The following is an 18,710-nucleotide window of genomic DNA, read 5'->3' on the forward strand; positions in this document are numbered from 1 at the left end:
GGTGCTTCTCAAATTAATTTCGGAATAAAGGGAACTGTTTATTTCGATTCTGGCATCACACACAGGTTGTCATTTTCAAAGGTTAATAATGATTTCTAATATCATTAAACACAATACAGTCCCAATCACCCAACCGTGAGAGATGACTTCTAAACTGTGCTGCTCTTCATTCCCAGCTGATGATTTGGAGGCGGCACCAGGTTAAATAGCATTGTGCGTTCAGAAGAACAGCAAACACCAATCACGGGTACCTTTGGGGTGGCTCCCAGCCGAACACTGTTGATGAGGGAACATTCTAGCACTTGCCCTTCCTGCAAAGAGAGAACGTAGCACAGCCGTGAGCCTAAATTCCGCCAGACCTATGGCGCAGATAAAGTAACCAGCAGGTGTCTGTGATGATGAAGGCAGTGCTGATTCGAGTAAGGCAGAAGCAGGATTAAAATAATAATAATAATAATAATAATAATAATAATAATAATAATAATAATAATAATAATAATAATAATAGTAGTAGTAGTAGTAGTAGTAGTAGTAGTAGTAGTAGTAGTAATCTCCAACTATCAGAAATAGTCAAGACCCCAAACATTCCAGTTCAAATACATTTATAAGTGCAACTCTGAATAATTATAAAATGTTGTTACTTTTATATATACAATATCATTAATAACATATGTATATGATTAAATAGACATGTGCACATGAAAGATTAAGTGTGAATATGCTAACAATTATAAAACTTGATGCTACTCTTTGTAAATTCAGCCCAAAAGTTCATTAAATGGGTACATTGTGCCATGTGTTGAGTTACACCCTGGGGTATATAACCAGATGAAAATACCCTTAATACACATTTGCAGTTTTAGCGTGAACATCTCTCTTCTGGGAAACCTTCTTAACTCCCAAGATTTAAACCAGACTTGCCTGTAGTAAAGCTCTTGTAACAACCCGAACTTCTCCTTCACAACTCTTAATGACTTGTAACTCCTTTTTTTTTTTTTTTGATGCCTAACTTTGATCTCAGGTTATCTCAGAGAATCGTGTCCTTAACCATCACTGGATCCCTAACCCCTGGCACATAGAGGCATGTTTTTAAAAATCTTGAATGAATGAATAAGCATAGGGCCCGTGTCCTCAAGAGGTGCTTGGTCACCCTTCGAGAAATGAAATGCCTTATCCCTGACAGCCGGAAGGAGTAGCTTGCTGTTTCTGTGCCATACCTTGCCTTCACTTCTCCAGGTCAGAAAGAAGCCAAATTCATCCACTTTGAAGAGGCAGTTGGGTTCAAACACATAAGATTCCTGTTAAAAAGAAATGTGTTGATCTGCATGTCTCACTCACACCATTTTGAATCTAATAAAAATGCAAGTATCTTTTAGCCTCTAAACAAGGGAAACTACATCCTGAATCTAATGACCATATTTCTTATTATATTATGGAATGTTTTCATTTTGAAACTTCCTTGCTTTTCATTTTTGCACTGAAAGACTGATCAATTTTCTATGGCATCTTCCTTTAGGGTAGTTTTTAGAACAAAACACACTAATGTCCTGAAGGTCACAGAGGAGAAATTTTCTCTAAGATCTTGGAAAAAGGGTTCCTGGAAGGAAGAAGGACTTTCAAGTTCTAGCCAACTGGTCTCCCCCGACACAAAAAGAACTGTTGCCAGTCCCTGACATAATATCAGAAATTAGGAGACAATTATTTTTAAGTCACTAATTTTTTTTTTTAATCTATACAATTCAGCATTCAGAGTTACTCAGAAAATACTTGAACTTCTTGCTTTTATAGCCAACCTCATTTGGTATCTGGTAAACCAGGACTTAAGCAAGATTTTGAGCTAATCAAAATATAGTCCTGGGACAGCAGCATCACCATCACCCGGGAGCTTGAATGAATTGTAAAATCTAGGGCTCAGGCCAGGCAGACTGAATCAGAGTCTGTAGGGTGAGGACCAGAAATCTGTGTTCCAATAAGCCGTCCACCTCCAGGTGAGTCTAATGCACACTAAAGTCTGAAATCACTGCTGTGGACTTTGACATCAGAAACGCTACTGAAAACCACAGAATCAAAATTTGAATCAAGAAGGAACGTTAGCCAAATGCAAGGGCCTGTTAGCTAAGTGGTATTTGCCTAAGAATTCCTGGTCTTTAGCAAGAAAGCACCATTGTTCTCAAGAGCACCAGGAAAGTTCTATGTCAATGAAGGAAAAAAAAAAGGTGTTCAGGAAATGAAGTCAGATGCCCTCTGCCCTCTGTTTGCATTATACCGAGACTTGGCACCCACGTGTCAACAAACCCACACGTTCTTCTCATGATCTGAAGAGCTTGTCCTCCTAGATAATAACACCGTAATAGGGAACCGGTCTGGCAAACAGGAGCAGGGCAGTGACTTCAAACAAACAAAGGGTAAATACAGGATTAAGATTTCAAGCGTAGTCCAGACTCTCAGTTTCACCCATCAAAACGTATCTCTGTAAATTCCAGGGAAGCAGCAACGTTCATCAAAGGAAACCCAACATCAAGATACTAGACCACCTTAAAGTGTCAGAATTCAGAGTCCCAGGGGCCCTGAACAAAGCCAGCCTTCGAATTTGTTTGGGTGGTTTTCTGACAGATGAAGCATTATCATACATACTTCAACCCCGTACCAGGTTTGTGCTCAGCATTGCAATCCCAGCAATGACTAAGACGAAGGAAGGGGTGTGGTATGACCTTTGCTTTTGGAGTCAAAACCCAGCTCTACCACTTCCTTATAGTGCACTTTCTCTTACAAAGACCCTTTCTAAGACTCAGAATCCTTATCTAATATAAGGAAGAAGTTACACTTAGCTTTTCGAGATTGAAATGAGATGATAAGTGTAGAGTACCTTTATGTTTGTACTACAAATGTGAATCACAGAGTTAGATTTCAGCAGGTGGTAGCCGCTCTCCCTAATGTGTGGTTCAGGTTGATATTTGTGGTAGCAAATTACGAACAACATACAATTGCCAATATGTGATGTTTTTGATCCACAAAAATGCACTTTTGGTTGGATCAACTTTTTAGAAAAGGCTTGACCCAGGAGTTGACACTTCAGATGGGTCAAAGAGAATGCGTCCAAGTTATCCAGGTGAAGTACGTGGCAGGCAGAGGGAGTGGCCCTTGTAAAGACATGTAAGCCTGACCCAATGGCAGGGACTTCTGAGGAGTTGGTGTGGTTAGAACATCTTAAGGGGATGGTAGGGGATGAGTCTAGTCACATAAATAAGGCTAGATCGGAAGGGTGTTGCATGCAACACCAAAGGAATTAAACTTGACCCCAAAGGCCATATAGAGTCTTACGTCATTACTGATTGAGAAATGAGAATAATCAATTAATTAAACCATGAGAATCAATACATTTTAGAATACTTCCCAAGGAACATCCTAATGGTAATGTAGAATCCTGGTGCACAGTGTTCACAAGCATGACCTAAAATGGTATTGACAGGGTAGACCCACAATGAACCAGCTCCCAACATTATTATGTATTCATGTGCACCCTATCCACTGCCAAATAAGGATCTGAGATGATCCATGAAATATACATGATAAGTAAGAATGGCTTTCTAGCTTATTTTGAGGTGGAACTTTCAGTTCCTTGGCCTCCCTAACTGCAATGATTTTTTTTTCGTTCTTCCTCTCTCAATTACTTAGTACCCTTGGACACTAATTCTGAATTACCACCTGGAAATTCAGATTCCACCCGAGAATTCGGAATCCCAACATCCCACTCTTGGACCATTTAATTTGATCCTTTTAGCCTCTAGCTCTACAATCCTCACTCTCCTATATTAATTTAACTTCTTTGCAACTTCCTATTCATTAGCCCTGCTGATCTCCCACTAACCACCAGACTTCCCTTCTTTTTCCTTCCATCCTTGTACAGCTTATTTACATGGTCCAATATCAGTCACTTCCTCATAAATATCCTCAACTCCTACATCTCATTTTCTGTTTTCTTGGTCAAAAAATTAAGTCCATCCTGTCCATATTTTATCACTGAGCTTGATGAAGAAACTCACAAAACTGGATTGTCTGGCTTTGGCTTAAATTCAAGATTACAAGTTTCAAGTGGATGGTCAACATGACTTTCAACCTTGTAATCCTTCCCTAAAAGGATCCCCGCTCTTCGAAAAGACTATCTCATTGCTTCTTCTCAAACCCTTTTACTCCCAGCCAATTACTGTGCTTCACTGACTAAAGGAAACTCATCAGATGGGAACCTTTCTTCTTCGTTCCTCCTAATGAAACATGGTTTCTCCCATCAAAGTTCAATCCCCCCACTTCTGCTCTAGGCTCAGTCTTCTTCCAGATTCCATCCTCTTTCACCTACACAGGATTTCAGTCTTTTGTTTATCACCACCCAATACATATCATTTTTTTTCCCTCTATTAGATGATTCCTATCAGCATACAGGTATATTCTAGCTGTCCCAACTTCTTCCTTCATTGACCATGTTATGTCTCTGATCCCCTTTCAGGGCATAGAATCCTGAAGAGTCTGTCTATATGCACTGACTCCACTACCTCCCTTTCATACTATCTTTGACCAATTCCATCTGCCTTCAATTCCTACCCCTTGCTAACATGTCTCTGGCCAGGTTCACCATGACTGACTTTCATGCTGCCAAATGCAGGGCACACATTCCTTTTCTCATTTGATTTTGATCTCTAAGCAGCTGATAATTCCCTCCTCCTTAAAACACTCTCCAATCTTGATACCCTGGTTGTATTCCATTCATCTCTTTTCCTTCTGTACCCAACCTCTACACGCTCCACAGGAATTGGCTCCGGGAATTCTCCTTTCCACTGTTCCTAGATCTTTTTTAACCCCAGGGCTTTAATACCATCTATTTCTTGATGATTCCCAAATTTATGATAGCAGGCCAGTCCTGTCTGAGTTCCAAATTCAGACGTCTAACTCTCTACTTGATATCCCCACACAGGTGTCTCAAAATTAACATATTCATAATGTATCCATAATTCTTTACTCCTCACCCTCTCTCTCCAAGCCTCTCCATCACAAGACGTTCTGAGATCAATAAATATCACTAGTATCTATCCATTTATTGAAACGAAGAGTCATCCTTACCATTCCATTCATAAGTCCATTTTTATAGCATTTTTCATATATATCCATTTTACTCCATCTCCACCACTACCACCTTGGTCCAAACCATCACCATCTCTCCCACAGATTGATCTTCCCACTTGTACTGTTTCTTTCCACAGCAGCCATAGTGATTCCTCAGACTTTTAATCAGTTCATTAAAACCATTTAATAGATTCCCATCATATTTAGGATAAAACCCCAAGCCTAAAAGTCCTGCATCATCTGGCTCCTAGAGACTTTATCTCACATCACTTTCCATCTTTGATTTCCTTCCTGGTTCACTACAACCATCAGAACTCTTTTCCTTGAACTTCTTAAGCTCTTCTAGCCTCAGGGCCTTTGCACCTGCAGTTCTCTCCCACCCAGAAGTCTCTTCCAACTGTCCTTAGATACTCCTCTTCATCCTATAGGCCTCACCTTAATGATCCCCTCTTCAGAGAGGCTTTCCCTGACCTCTCCAATAGACCTTTCATTTTATTCTCTATTATAGTATCCTGATTATTTCCTTGCTTGCAACAAACATAGTCTGCAATAATTTCATTTCTTTGTGTATTGATTTATTGCCTGGCACCCACATCAGAGTATAACCTCCATGAGGGCAGAGTCCTTGAAACTTTCTCGTTCACTTTTGTGTTCCAAGAACTTAGCGCATCAAAAACAAACTGAAACTAAATTCATGTACTGAAAAATAAAATGAATAAAATATTTCACAGCTGGCCAGTTCATAAACCATAAATAAGAACTTACTCAAATTGAGGAAACTGACCAGACCCAGAATCCATCAGGGTCAGTCCCTGGAGGGCAGCTATGGACAGACACAAACACAAGGGCACTACACTGAGCCTGTCTCCCTGGAGGAACAGCATCTTTTTCTAATTCATACAAACTCATCCTAGAGGTTGGGTGTGGCTTTGAGGTACCTCCTAGGAATCCCTCCTGGATGAGCAGGACGTTTGAAAGCCACGACCAAGAGACCATTTTCAAACTGGTATAAGAATTCTAGGCAAAGAGAAGGAAAATAAGGCCAAAGAGCAAAATAAGGACTGAGTAAAAGGCAGTGTTTTCAGTGTTATAAGGTCCTACACAGTGAAGATAAGATGCCAGTTTGGCTCGGGGCTCCCACACAACAAAAGCAAAAGGGGAAAAAGTATCACTAACCAGGTGCCCATATGGTACATCAAACATCAGATGTTAGGAGAGGCAACAGTCAGAACAGAAATTTCCCAGCAAGACCTCTAAGAAGGCCTGGCAGATGCTAATGACAAGGTTTCCAACAAAGCCCACAATAACTTGTCAGCTGTGGCCGGAAAATCCTCGGATCAAATGTGTTCAAACCACCCATGAAAATCTGAGGGCCAGTTTGTGACAGTCAGCTGAAAGGACCTGAAATATAACCTATTTAGATTTCTTGGCACCTGCCACTGCAAACAGAGGGACCTGACCTCAGCGAGTAAAGACACACAAACTCTATTCTTTCTCCCCAACAGCAGCGTTAAATGTCACACAGGTACCTCCTGACCACAACCTGGGCTACGGCCTCGTGACCACATCCCCAGTTCTCTTGTCAGGAAGAAGTTCCTCCAGACTTGGGCACGGCAGGGCAGATGTCAGAGGAGGCTGGGCCCTTTCTCCCTCACAAATCTGTCTGTTTTGCAGTTAACAAATGACACTGGGAGTCTCCAGGAAGGGAGCAAACCACGATGGAACTTTCCGGGGGCTCAGAATTTCAGTTTTCATGTGACTTAGTTCATACATCACACTTATTTACAAAACAGAAACAGACTCACAGAGAAAACAAACTTACAGTTACCAGGAGGGAAAAATGGAGGAAAGGGATAAATCAGGAGTTTGGGATTTGCAGATACAAATGACTATAGATAAAATAGATAAACAACAAAAAAGTCCTACTGTATAGCACGGGAAACTAGATTCAATAGCTTGTAATAACCTATAATGATAAAGAATATGAAAAAGACTATATATGTATAAATGGATCGCTATGTTGTGCACTAGAAACTAATTCAATATTGTAAATCAACTGTACTTCAATTAAAATAAAATAAAATAAAATAAAATTCATCACAGTCACACTTTAGAGCTCAAGGACTAGTTAACTCATCCAGCCCAAACCAACTCTTTCCTGAGGTCCCTGGGAGAAATGATGCATAAAGAACAGAAACTCCTGTGAAATTGTGAACAAGTTTGGGGCCAGGTGGCCGTTTTATTGGGAAGAAGCCAGAAGAATCACTTTTGCTGGAAACACTACAGGTAGAAGCTATTCCTGCCTGAAGGATCCCTGGTCTGAGGGGCTGGTGCACCTAGGGGCTTCCGGAGACACTGCCCCCATTTCATCCAAGATACAGTATATTTAAAAGCTGTGTCTTTACCTTATTTTGAGAGTATTTTTCCCCTAACACTTGCTCCTTTAACAGTATTCAGTATCACAGTCTATCTTCCAAAGATTCAACTTAATTCCAAAATGACTTAGATTCAAAATATTTCCCTTTATTTCAACTTAAAAGTTATTTGGTTAAACAACATTTACTCCCACTTCTTAGAAGGAGTGGCAGAGATCTCAGTAGGAAGAAGAGTCTGATTGAAGAGGAGGAAAGTATCTCGGTGGGGTTTCTGGATCCCAGGCGGCCGACGTGATTTTCATTGTGATTTGTGGTTATTTCTCACCATTCCTTCCCCGCCTTCTCGCCCACCATCACTACCCAACTTAACTGCAAATGCCCCCACGCCTTTCTTTGTGGGGTCTGCATCATCAAACAAGGAAGAGATACATCTTACTACCAGGGAGGGAGAGTAATTTTGGACCAGTTCATAAACGTGGTAACTCAACTTTACATACATTAAATGTTAACTGTTCAGGGACTCTTGGTGCCCGGGACTGGTTGGGTAGATTAGAATGGAGGGGAGCGAAATGCACGAGGAGTTCCACATTCCATCAGGAGACACCTGCTTTCTGAGAAAGTGACCCCTCAGGAGGTGGCCCTGGGGCCGAGATCTAGCGGTTTACTTTTCCTGGGTTTGAACATCAGCCTCCTCACCAGGGGTCAGCCATGGAATCTTCGAGTGGTGCCACTTAATCTCATCAGCCTTCGCCATCTGTAAATCGAGAAAACTGAGACCCATCTCACGGGGCTCTCAAAGCTGAGAAGGTCTAAGTGCCCAGGATCGCATACGTGCTGACCAGTTGGTAACAGTTATGAGAAAGCAGCTAAGGTGTAATTCAGGGCGACTGGCCAAGACTGTCCCACAGGTTTTCTGTGATGATGCAAAAGGGACACAAATGTGCAAGATGAGTACAGCCCGGCGTGGAAGCCCCAAGGGCCGCGGGGGCCGTGAAGCCCTTGAAACGCAGCTGGTGCACCAGACGCCCTGAGGTTCTCTGTTCATTTTCGCTGAAACAGCTGCGTGTGGTTGGTGGTTACCACATCAGACGTGCAGTTTTTGAGATAAGGGGGAAAAAGGTTGGGAGGAGAGCAGTCTTTAAAGCCATGGCTGGTAAGGACCAGAAGCCCGTGTCTGTTCTGCTCTGTCAGCCTTGACCGAGCGGGTCCCACTCTGCCCAAAATCAATGGGTTTTGGGTTGTCAGTAAACAAACAGAGAGCCCTGGTAGGCTCTCCCTTTGGGTAAACATGAGGCTCCTTGTTTCCTGGTTTGATTAAACACTGGAGGAAGAGAAAAGGGCTTTGTTAATTAAGGCTGGAAAGAGACCAGGGAAGTCTGAGTTAGGAAAAGGCCACTCGGGGTCTTTAGCAAATATAAATAACACCATAAACCACAACCACCAAAACCGTGCTAAGCACAGGCCATGCTCTGAGCACTTTGTACACATTAACTTATTAACCTCCCAACTTCCTACAGGGGCGGTATGATTATTATCCCCATTTTACTGAGGAGGCCATCGAGGCATGGAAATTGTGTCTTGGCTGGTTTCGTGCAGCCCAGTGGGGCAGCGCTGAGACTGGTGGCTACGAGAAGCACACACTTGAATCACACCGGCTTTGAGACCCATAAGGGAGAGAGTGACACTGCCAGGGAAGGGGCCCAGGTGACTGCCCAGCGCCACGCCTGCAGGAGGCTTTGCTGTTCGCCTGCCACGGAAGGCTGGTAACCATCACTCCGGTTAGAAGGGCTTCGGGGCCATTTCAGTTCTAACTACCGCTTTTCCTATGGATCCCCCCGTGAACTCCATAACCGTACAGAGTGTATTTATTACCATGTTGTGGTGGAGGGGTCTCAGCAGTTTTCCTCGGATCTCAGCATAAAGAAAAATTGTTTTGCTGTTCTGTCATTTTCCTTGTAGTCTGACAGACACTTTGAATCCTACACCTGTTTCTCTTCCCTGCGCTGCTCTGGCCACCAGGATCACAAGTAGCAGATCTGCAGGTCACTTCTTTCAATTGTATGGGACATTTTTGCTGCCCGTAGAGTGGCTGCCTGCTAATGTTGCCCCTAACTTGAGATACTTTACCATTTTTTTTTTCTGTCTTCAACCTAAATCCCTAACGCATTTTATCCAGTGGTGCACATTTCTGCAGGACAGCTGACTTTGGAATGGGGAAGGACCACGTGTATATAAGCAAGAAACCCATCTCATGAACACACGAAATTATGGGCATTTTACATTGGTTCTAGGGTCTGACAGACCTGACCCCAACGTGGCTGGACACTTACTTACAGGTTGATCTGACCTCCGTCTCTTCATCTCCAAAAGCAAGGATGACAACATCAAAAATAACACCCATCTCACAGGCTACCTGTGGGCACTGCGGGGCTTGATGTATGATCTGTACCCAGTGCATCATTAGATTATCAGCATAATAACACAGTAACAGGGACTATTCCTCACGTTGCTACGACTGATTATGGTGAATCATCCAAGAAACAAGTGTGGTAGATGCCACCACCCTTAGCTTACAGATTTTTCTCTGAGGTTAGCAAGTTGCCCAAGAGGACACAGAAGATATGCAGCAGAACTACATTTGCATCTCGGTGGAAAGAGCATCTCTGCCGTGTGGGTCTTCACCACGAGCAATAGTCCCCTCCTATTTCCACAGACCCAGAACACAGACCTGGAGGTCCAAGCATGAGGGAGACTCAGGGCTTGCAAATTACTGATGAGCTGGACTCGTTCAAAGTCTGGTTCCTGCACAGGACGGTTGTGCTGGAGGTCAGATTGTGTCTGTTTTTCTGCTCTCGAGCCAGCCTCAGTCTATGCATCAGGCACAGAGGACAAGTCGCCAGAAGCCAGAACATAGTTTCAGGTCTTCCCTCTGCGTGCACAGGTTGGGGAGGGGTGACCAGAGGAGGCAGTCCCTGAGTTGGGAGCCCTTACCCTGCACCTCCCTGATGAGGCGGATCACACACACTCAGACGCTGAAGGGGCCAACAAGAGAGCTGCTCGGCAAGTTTCAAGGGTGTTGGACCTGCTATCTGGCCTGGATTCTCAATTCCACAGAAACAGAAGTGAAAAGTTCTCCCCCTCAGTAACCAATCATGAGCCTTTACAGAGTTCATTTTGTCAGAGAAGGCAGATGGCTAGATATGAGCAGAGAAATGGGACACAGACCAAATGACAGGAATTGGGCAGAAAGGAGGGACACAGGCCAAAGGCAGGAAACCACACATCATGTAAGCACCAGGGGTCCCTGGGCAGAGAAGGAAAAGCAGGACCCTCTGGGCTGATAAGTGGTCACAACTTTGGGGTGATGTTGGCCTGAAGGCCAACAAAGGTGGGAAAAGGCAGGAATCTCCAGTGCCTGAATGTAACCTTTTGCTCATTATGCCCTCATTTGAATAAAATCAGCCTTGCAGGTTAGAAGTCCCCATCATGCACCAACACCATGACACTTCTGATCCAGACTAAATAAGGACAAAAATCCCTCCTCCCTTTGGGAAGGTGGAGTTGGGATGAAAATCAGGGAATACGACCCTAAACCTTCCCCTCCCCAATGAATATTCTGCCCATTCATTTTTACATTCTATGTAACCAACTTGCCTAAGGAACTTGGGGCAGCCGCTCACCCGAACCTGCCCACTCTCCCCTTGAGTGTGTCCTATCCATTACTTAATGAATCCTCACTCTACTTTTTTAACCTCCAAGTCTTGTCTCTGAATTCTTTTTGGGACGGGACGAGAACCTGGAACACCGGTTACATCCACCAGCAGCATCTTCAGCAATGACCGTGAGCTGCACTGGATCCTTATTCTGATTAACAAGTGGAAGGACTTCATACACTCATTTCATTTTATTCTGACCTCAGAAACGAAGACCATCATCACCTTTCTAAGCGACGTGGCTTGGAAGAGTCGATGAAGCCTACTGAACACCAGCAAGAGGAATCCACTGCCCCTTTCCTGATTGTTCTCTATTTTGAAAAGAAATGGAACACCAGCCTGATGGTGCTTATTATTAACAAGGTCTCTGCTATATCTGTGGCTCTGTGAGAATTCGGTCAGCTCAACGAGGATCTGAGTTTGGGGAGAGGAAGGCATTGCCTGGACGAGGCTCCTGGAAGAGCCAACCTCTCTATTTCTGTCTGCTCACTTTCCGGGCATCCATAGTTGGGAATCCCCGCTTTCCCTTTTACTTCTAGACAAAGATGTTACATCACTGGGGCTTAACTTTGAAGGCCTGCCAGTTTGAGATGCCCAACTCTTTGTAGCCATCTCTCTTTGTCCTTCTCCCTCCCAGAAGCATCTCTGTTGTGGGCATTTTGAGGCCAAGTCTGGATGCTCTCGGATCCGTGAAGGCTCTCGTGTTGTGGCAGGACACTGGGACAGGCTCCCCAACTCTTGCCAGCGAACACTGGACGAACTGATTCCTGAGATATTTGGCAACGACCTCACAGATTACAGAAAGAAGAAAAAAGTCAACAAACCATGCCTTTAGAAGGAGTGGATGCTCACTCAGAGTAACTTTCTTGGGCAGGAAAGCTGTCCTGTTTGTCAGAACAGTTGTCGTGGCAACTAAAATAAGGAAACATTAAAGACCAGCTGATTCGGAGCCAGGGAGGAAAAGAAATGTTTTTGTAACAAACATTTACTGCAAATATTAAAATGTGTATGTCACCCTCCCTGACCCTGCCTCAAAGATTCTCTCCTTGAGCAAACTTTAGTCAGACTTCTCTGAATCTTATTCCCAGCTAGGCCTTGACTTCTGGACTTCCATGGCCCTCTTTGCACTGCACAGTGTTAGCGAGAATCCTGCGAAGTTGGTTTAGCCAGAATCCCCCACCCTCAGTATCGGACCACCCTTGAAATCTGATCTGGTTCAACCTTCACCATCTCCAAGGTGGTACCTGATCACCCTGGCTTGCCTTCAACAAGAATCCTGTTACGTTGGTTGAGCCAAAATCTCTCCTTACCCCTGATATTTTCTCTTACTAATTTTCTACCCACTGACCCCCACCTGCTCCGGGGCGATAACTCTCTTTTTTCTTTGTTGTATTCAGAGTTGAGCTCAACCTCCCTCCCCTCTTGCAAAAACCCCCGCTGCCGTAGGCTCCTGAATACGGTCTGTCTTATTCTTTAACGACTATCAAGAATAATGTTTTCTTTAACATTCCTCCACTTCAAAAAAAAAATTTCTAAGAACATACAGAAGATGTGGCTTTGCAGAAGTGCTTGAAACAGGACCATAAGCTGGTAAATCCTTCTTCTCAGTAAACCACTTCTAATAAAGACACAATTGGCTCCAGAATAATAAATGACAGGGGGCAAGAGGTTTGACATATAGTAACACAGAAGACATACATCTGAAGGGGCCGATGAAAGAAATAACATTTTGAACTAATGCCAAATGGAGCTAACAGTCCATGCTGAATAGAGTCATTGAAAGGAAAGGAATCTCAAATGACTGCCATGGGATTTCCCTTTGAATGTCTGCATTTCCCACTTAAATAATCCAGCTCATAAAAGTACTTTTCATTACACTAGCTGCACGATACGTCACTCCCTTCCCACTTTAATCTTCTGAAATAGCTTATGTTAAGGCTTCAAAGATACACAATCCTCACTGGCTCCCAGGGCCAGTCATGCCCTATCACTTTTTACTGTGTCTAAAAGAGGTGTAGAAATCACTGGAACATGCACACGAGGACCACTGCTAGCAACCTAGAGAATTCTGCAGTGAGCAGACTTGGCTTCCAAAACTGCTGTGCTGAAGGTTTAGAAGGTGACCCTGCGACCCTGAGGGGAGGGCTGCTGCATCACTTGGGTCATCTAGGAACAGATGCTGAGATAGACCTGGGAGGTATGAGAGATTTATTACAGGGAATGCCTATGAAAGAGAAAGGGGTAGGTGGGGAGAGCCTTCAAACCACAAGGCAGAAATAACACCCATGAAAGGAGGGGCGGGAGGAAAGAGGAGTGGAAAGGAAGGGTCTCAGACCGCAGTGCAGCTCTGAGAACATCTCCGCTCGGTGGATGGGAGCCCCCGGGCAAGGACCACCCACCAGACGGGCCTCATCTGGGGCAGGAAAGGGCCGGCTCCGGTCTCTGCCAGGTCACTCATTGGCTGGGAGCTGCAGCTGAACGTTGCAGGGGTGAGGATGCTGCAGCTGGAGGCTGTCCCCTGACTTCACTCCTAGTGACAGTTTTCTCCTGGAAGGAGATCTAAATGGCATGCTTCTGTGGCTGCCACAGATGACATCTCCTGCTAACCCTCCTCCAAAAAAGGAGCTCCAGTTTCAGCTCCTTGGTACCCTTTAAATTCCTTAAAAATGAGGAACCATTTAAACAACAATAAATTTGAGTCCCAGGTAAATAACAGAAATTTCCGGGTCATCATGGATGCTTACTAAGTACTTGTGAAGGGATGAATGAAATCCCTGCTGGGGACATACGGAGCAGTAAATAAAAACCAAGTATCTGTCTCTTGGATTATAAATTTTAGGGGGGATTTTGACAATGACCAAGAGGTAAATAAATAATATATTAAGAATTGATAAATGGGGAAATAAAATCAAAAAGGGTAAGGGGCTTGTGTGTGGTGGTGTGAGCACAGGTTTATTTTTTTTTCAAGAATGATTATGAAAGCTTCTCAGATGAAGTGACTTGGAGGAGGACCAAGATGAAGTGAGGAAGTGAACCATGAGAACTGAGGATACTTGGGGGGAGAGCGGGAGCTGCAAGTGCAAAGGCCCTGGGGTTTAAGTGGGCCTAATATTTCCAGGGAATGTCAGTGGGACAGTGAAGTGATGGACTGTGTAGGGGACTTGTAAGGAGACAGGAAGGACTATAGAAATTATTTGGAATGAGGTAGGAAGTCACTGAAGGTTTAAAGCAGAAGAGGGATAATCTCTAACTTACATTCTGAAAAAAAAAAACTTAATTATTCCTCATAATACCTGTGAGGTAGGCATTAGCACCCCCATTTCCCAGACATGGTAGCTGTGGTGTAGTGCCTGGTGGGTTTAAGACTGGCTGATGATCATATCTCTTGAGCAACAAAGCCAGAATTGAAGCTCTTTTTGTTTAACTCCAAACCCATGCCCTTAACCAGTTTGTATATTTCATACCCTTTGAGAAAGAGCTCTCTGGCAAATATTTCACCCTGACTACCACTTAGCACAAACTCTTTCTTTATTTGCAAACAATATCCTGGCAACTTGGCTCTGGGGAGCATCCAAAAACTAGGCTCCTTTTTGCATTTCACTGAACTTAAGAGAATTATCAGGTACTTGGAGGAAGAAAATCCACAGCAGAAGAGCAATGGAGGCACCAGCAGAACTGTCCTCAGGGTAATTCTTTTTTTTTTTTTTTTTTTTGAGGTATAGTCAGTTCACAATGTTGTGTCAATTTCCGGTGTAGAGCACAATGCTTCAGTCATACATGAATATACACATATTCATTTTCATACTCTTTTTCACCATAAGCTACTACAAGATACTGAGGGTAATTCTCTAGCAGAAATAGTGTGTTGGCTTAGATGCCTGGGAAGTTGTATTAGCCCATTAAAAGTTCTGAAGAGGCACGATTTCAGAGCAACTGCTTACTATATACGGTTTTAAGAATATGTAGTTTAAACAAAAAGGGAGGAGAGATGAATCTGAATGTAGAAGGTAGAACAGTGGTTACCAGGGGTTGGGGATGGGTGGGGAATGGGGAGTTATTACCCAATGGGAACAGAGATTCAGTTTGATAAGATGAAAAGTGTTCTGTGTGTGGACAGCGGTGATGGTTGCACAACAATGTAAATGTACTTAATGCTACTCACTAAACTGTACACATAAAAATGATTAAAATAGTAAAATAAAAAAAGTAGTTTAAAAACCATATGTTCCTTATTAATTTATTAGAATCAGTGTTAAGTATTAGAAGACAGGTTTTCCTGCTGAGGACATTTTATGTCTGTTTCTATTGACTGAAAGGAAATATTATGTTCCTTTCATAGAGTATATTTCATCTGTTGTGTGAGTTTGATTTTTTTTTAATTAAAGACTAAAAAGTCCTGGTTAACACTTTTTTATCCTTAAATGCTGATTTTTATTGATCATAAGAGAGAGGTATTTGTGTTTTTAGGGGTGCTTATGAAGTACCTATTTACATTTAGAGGTAAGTATATGAAAAATAATTTTTTCCCATCCTCATTTCCTTGAAAGAATCAAGTTAATTAAGAGCTCCCGACTGTTGCAGTATAATAATTATGGTCTAAAATAGATACAGCAAGTGGGTGACTAAAAGAATTAAACAGTCTCCAATACTGAACTTCAGACAGATTTTAAATAAAAATATATACATATATATTTTATGTCATACATATTTTCAGAAAAATGCTTCTTTGTGTAAGGGGAGGAAAAATTTTTCCTTGACCCTCTTAGGGTTCCTGGCTGGGTCTGAAAATTACACTGACAAAGACAAATTTAGCAGGAGAAAAGCATACAGATTTATTTAATATGAGTTTGTAGACTAAAAAAAAAAAAACCCAACCTAAAAGCTGAGAATTACATTTTATTTGGCGGACTTACTGAGGACTTCAAGCCTGGGAGGCAGCCTCACAGATCTGTCTAAGGGGTTGCTCTGAAGAGGTAAGGGAGAAGCCAGGATATATAGGAGTTTTTGCAACAAAGACCAGGTAGTCAGAGCATCAAAAGATTACTGGTAATTGAAATGAACCCATAAACTTTTGGTCAACTAATCTTTGACAAAGGAGGCAAGAACATACAATAGAATAAAGAGAGTCTCTTCAGCAAATGGTGTTGGGAAAACTGGACAGCAGCATGTAAATCAATGAAGCTAGAACACTCCCTTACACCATACACAAAAATAAACTCAAAATGGATAAAAGACTTAAACATAAGACAAGAGACAATAAACCTCCTAGAAGAAAACATAGGCAAAACATTATCTCACATACATCTCAAAAATGTTCTCCTAGGGCAGTCTACCCAAGCAATAGAAATAAAAGCAAGAATAAACAAATGGGACCTAATGAAACTTACAAGCTTCTGCACAGCAAAGGAAACCATAAGCAAAACAAAACAATAACCTAAAGAATAGGAAAAAATTTTTGCAAAAGATGAAACTGACAAAGGCTAGATCTCCAGAATATATAAGCAGCTCATACGACTTAATAAGAAAAAAACAAACAACCCAATCCAAAAATGGGCAGAAGACCTAAACAAGCAATTCTCCAAGGAAGACATACAAATGATCAATCAAGAGATACAAATAAGCACATGAAAAAATGCTCAACATCACTAATTATCAGAGAAATGCAAATCAAAACTACAATGAGGTATCACCTCACATCAGTCAGAATGGCCATCATTCAAAAGTCCACAAATGACAAATGCTGGAGAGGCTGTGGAGAAAAGGGAACCCTCCTACACTGCTGGTGGGAATGCAGTTTGGTGCAGCCACTGTGGAAAACAGTACAGAGATTCCTCAAAAGATTAGGAGTAGACTTACCATATGACCCAGGAATCCCACTCCTGGGCATATATCCAGAAGGAGCCCTACTTCAAAATGACACCTGCACCACAATGTTCATAGCAGCACTATTTACAATAGCCAAGGCATGGAAACAGCCTAAATGTCCATTGACAGATGACTGGATAAAGAAGAGGTGGTATATTTATACAATGGAATATTATTCAGCCATAAAAACTGACAACATAACACCATTTGCAGCAACATGGATGCTCCTGGAGAATGTCATCCTAAGTGGAGTAAGCCAGAAAGAAAAAGAAAAATACCATACGAGATCGATCATATGTGGAATCAAGAAAAGAAAAGAAAAGAAAAGAAAAGAAAAGAAAAGAAAAGAAAAGAAAAGAAAAGAAAGAAAGAAAGGGACAAATGAACATAAAATAAAACAAACAGACTCACAGACATAGAATACAAACTTGTGGTTGCCTGGGGGGGAGGAGGGTGGGAAGGGATAGACTGGGAGCTCGAAATTTGTAGATATTGACAGACATAAGTAGAATAGATAAACAAGATTATACTGTATAACACAGGGAAATATATACAAGATCTTGTGGTAGCTCACAGCAAAAAAGAACGCGACAATGAATATACGTATGTTCATGTATCACTGAAAAACTGTGTTCTACTCTAGAAATTGACACAACATTGTAAACTGACTATAACTCAATTTAAAAAAAAAGATTTTCAAGATGCTACTAAAAAAATAGATTACTGGTAATTAAAGAAAACCAGCTATTTTAAGTCAAGGAATTAAGCTCTTTTCTATGTGTGGGAAAATGCAAGAATGGGTTCACTGAAATCATTGCTGTGATATGCACCTTAGCTCTCTAGGGCCAGTGTCCTGTTATTTCCCATCCTGAGTCTCCTCAGGGGGGCACCTATAGCTAGATGGCCAGGCATCCTGTTTCCACCCTGAGTTCCCTCGGGCTCACCGCTGGGGCGGCTGCAATGAATGGGATGGCTTGATGGCTGCAAAACCCTTTGTCCATTCATATGGGAGGCAATATTTTTCATTCACAAGTTTTACGTGACATGGGGGCCTGCATAAGGAAGTGAGGACCCAAAGAAACAGTTACAACTGAGTGTTTTTGCGCTAGCTTTGAGGAAGAATGAAGAGCTGTGCAGAAATGTAAGAGTCCAGGAGTACAGGGCAAGTGTAGTAAACTGGGGTGGGGGGCTTAGCAAGTCCTGTTTGTTCGGATTCTCTGAGTCCCTCTGTCTTCAGAAGATGAGGATGCTTCTTTCCTCCAGGTCTGGGGAGGGAACCTCTCACGTGTGGGCTTTATGACCTGTTTCATAGGGGAGGGGAGGGAGGAGGTGGGAAGGTCACCCTTTTCTCAAACTCCTCAGCTTAAAACATTCAATACACCAAAGGTGCCATATTTGTGGGTAGCGTATCCTGAACCCCATCATTTACAAATGGGGGCCATTCCAAGATTTCAAGTCGTGATACGGGCAGCTGTGATTGGCATATGTTCTCTTCATTAATACATCAGTTCTGAAGACTGGCTCTGCCAATTGTGACCTGCCGGACAGGAAGGCAACTCCTTAACTGATTTAAGCGTCTCTTTCCTCTTCTATGTAATGTAGAAAACAATCTCAGTTAATCCTCACAACCACCTGAAGGTTG

The 18,710-nt window shown here is 42.6% G+C and overlaps 1 protein-coding gene across 7 annotated transcripts in view; it reads right to left on the reverse strand.

The window, feature by feature from the left end:
* The window catches only part of PLCB4 (phospholipase C beta 4), a 384,413-nt gene that overhangs the window by 128,269 nt on the left and 237,434 nt on the right, over window positions 1–18,710 (reverse strand). For all 7 annotated transcript variants that reach the window (XM_032461834.1, XM_032461837.1, XM_032461836.1 and 4 more), the window contains 2 exons: window positions 1,218–1,298; window positions 252–311 (listed from right to left, as the gene is read on the reverse strand). In XM_032461834.1, coding sequence (XP_032317725.1) covers window positions 252–311; window positions 1,218–1,298 — 141 coding nt within the window. The remainder of the gene's footprint in view (window positions 1–251; window positions 312–1,217; window positions 1,299–18,710) is intronic.

This window comes from Camelus ferus, chromosome 19 (genome assembly GCF_009834535.1).
Source record: "Camelus ferus isolate YT-003-E chromosome 19, BCGSAC_Cfer_1.0, whole genome shotgun sequence".
Classification (NCBI taxonomy): domain Eukaryota; kingdom Metazoa; phylum Chordata; class Mammalia; order Artiodactyla; family Camelidae; genus Camelus; species Camelus ferus.